Below are 1,979 nucleotides of genomic sequence, written 5' to 3'. Positions count from 1 at the left end.
AACATACCCAATGTAATCTCACAAGTGAGGTCTGGGGAGGGTAGAGTGTACACAGACCTTACCCCTACCTTGGGAAGTAGGGAGACTGTTTCCGAAAGACCCTCGGCTCAAGAGAAAGCATGACAAAAAAGTTAGACAAGGATTGAAGAAAGTAAAAAAGCCATTGACAAAAATAGTATAGATAAGCACTATGAAGAAAAATAACAGTAAATGCAGCAAACTAATAAGACAATCGAAGTACAAGAGATAACATATAGTAACAGGAAATCGAAGGACAAGAAACTACAAAGGTAATACTACGCCTGATAGATTATGTAAATATTAGTTAGAATATTTTGTAATCTCCTATTTTAGGTTAGAATATTTTGTATATTTTGTAATCTCCTATTTTATGTTAGAATATTTTGTATATTTTGTAATCTCCTATTTTAGGTTAGAATATTTTGTATATTAACCAATTCAAGGAATGAAAGGAGACACGGAAAATATTTCCTACATGGTATCAGATTAGGGTTTCTTTCTTCTTCCTCCTTCCGCTACGCCCTAGTCCCTCTTTCTTCTTCCTTCTTTTTTTTCCCGTCACCTACTCTCTCCACTACAGCCGCCATGGCCGAGGCAACCCCAACTCCGGCTAAGTCTTCATTCCACCCAGCCTTCGCGGTCTCGAATATCAAGAATCACATCTCTGTTACTCTTGAGATGGAGAACTCCCAATACGAAACATGGGCCGAGCTTTTCAAGATTCATGCTCGTTCTCACAAGGTCCTTCATCATATCATTCCTCCACCCAAAGGTAAGGAGAAGCCGGCTCCCAAAACTGATGAGGAAGTCGAATTATGGGCGACCATTGACGCCACTGTGCTTCAATGGATATATTCGACAATTTTGAATGATCTGTTAAACACCATCATCGAACCAGACGCTACTGCCATGGATGCTTGGGTTCGCTTGCGTGATATATTCCAAGATCATCAAACCTCTTGTGCGGTGACTCTCGAACAAGAATTCACGACGACTCGTACGGAGGATTTTCCAATGCCTCCGCCTATTGCCAACGTCTCAAGAGCCTTGTGGATCAACTGAAAAACGTCGGGGCTCCCGTGATGAATAGCCGCCTTGTCCTTCAATTGGTTTCGGGTCTCACTGAAGCGTACAAAGGGGTCGGGACACAAATTCGCCATGCTAAGCCTCTCCCCCTATTCTCCGAGGCTCGGTCTTCTCTTGTTTTAGAGGAACGTGAACTTGCGGCAATGGTGTCTCACGGGTCTGGTTCAGCTATGGTAGTCGCGGTCGACGATGCGGCTCCGCCCTCTGAAAACACACACTCACGCCGAGGGAAAGGAAAAAATTCTCACCGCCGAAATTCTAGGACTGCCCGTCACAGTGGTTCTGGCCGCGGCTCAGGCGGCGGAAAATTCACCGCCAGCGGACGCGGTGGTACTGGCCGTAGCAGTGGTGGTCCGCAGGCAGCGGGTTCCTTTTCCCCGCGTGGACTGCCGGCCAGTTTGGTCACTGGCAGTGGGTTCCGCAACCTCGCTGGGTGGCTGCTCCTCCCCCCTGCCCGTACCCGACTGCTTCGTGGGCTCGTCCACCACCTGGCCCGCCACCGCAGCAGGGTATATTGGGCCCTCTTCCAGCCCAGCAGCTCTACACGACAGCAGTGGCACCTCATGGGTTGTATGTTCCAACCGACGTCGAGTCCGCAATGCACACCATGACCTTGAATCCGCCCGATCAAAATTGGTACATGGATATCGGAGCCACTTCTCATATGACATCCTCAGACGGTAATCTCTCGTCTTATTTTAATTTGAGCAATCAAAATAATGGTATTGTCGTGGGAAATGGTCATTCGATTCCAATTCGTGGTTGTGGTCATACTAGTTTTCCTCCCCCAAACCCCCCTTTATCCTTACGGAATGTCTTACATGCTCCTAAACTCATTAAGAATTTAGTTTCAGTCCGGAAGTTTACTACTG

The 1,979-nt window shown here is 47.0% G+C and overlaps 1 protein-coding gene across 1 annotated transcript; it reads left to right on the top strand.

Moving 5' to 3' along the window:
• Positions 1-606: 606 nt before the first annotated feature.
• Positions 607-1,083, top strand: LOC132613040 (uncharacterized). The gene has a single exon (XM_060327103.1). It carries the CDS (start codon positions 607-609, stop codon positions 1,081-1,083), a length of 477 nt encoding a protein of 158 aa, XP_060183086.1.
• Positions 1,084-1,979: the final 896 nt, after the last annotated feature.

Source organism: Lycium barbarum, chromosome 1, assembly GCF_019175385.1.
Source record: "Lycium barbarum isolate Lr01 chromosome 1, ASM1917538v2, whole genome shotgun sequence".
Taxonomy (NCBI): Eukaryota; Viridiplantae; Streptophyta; class Magnoliopsida; order Solanales; family Solanaceae; genus Lycium; species Lycium barbarum.
Note: the sequence above shows the minus strand (reverse complement) of the source record. Positions and strands in the feature narration are given on the sequence as shown.

Coding starts and splice junctions, on each gene's coding strand:
- LOC132613040 (XM_060327103.1), top strand. CDS start 607: ATGGCCGAGGCAACCCCAACTCCGGCTAAGTCTTCATTCCACCCAGCC.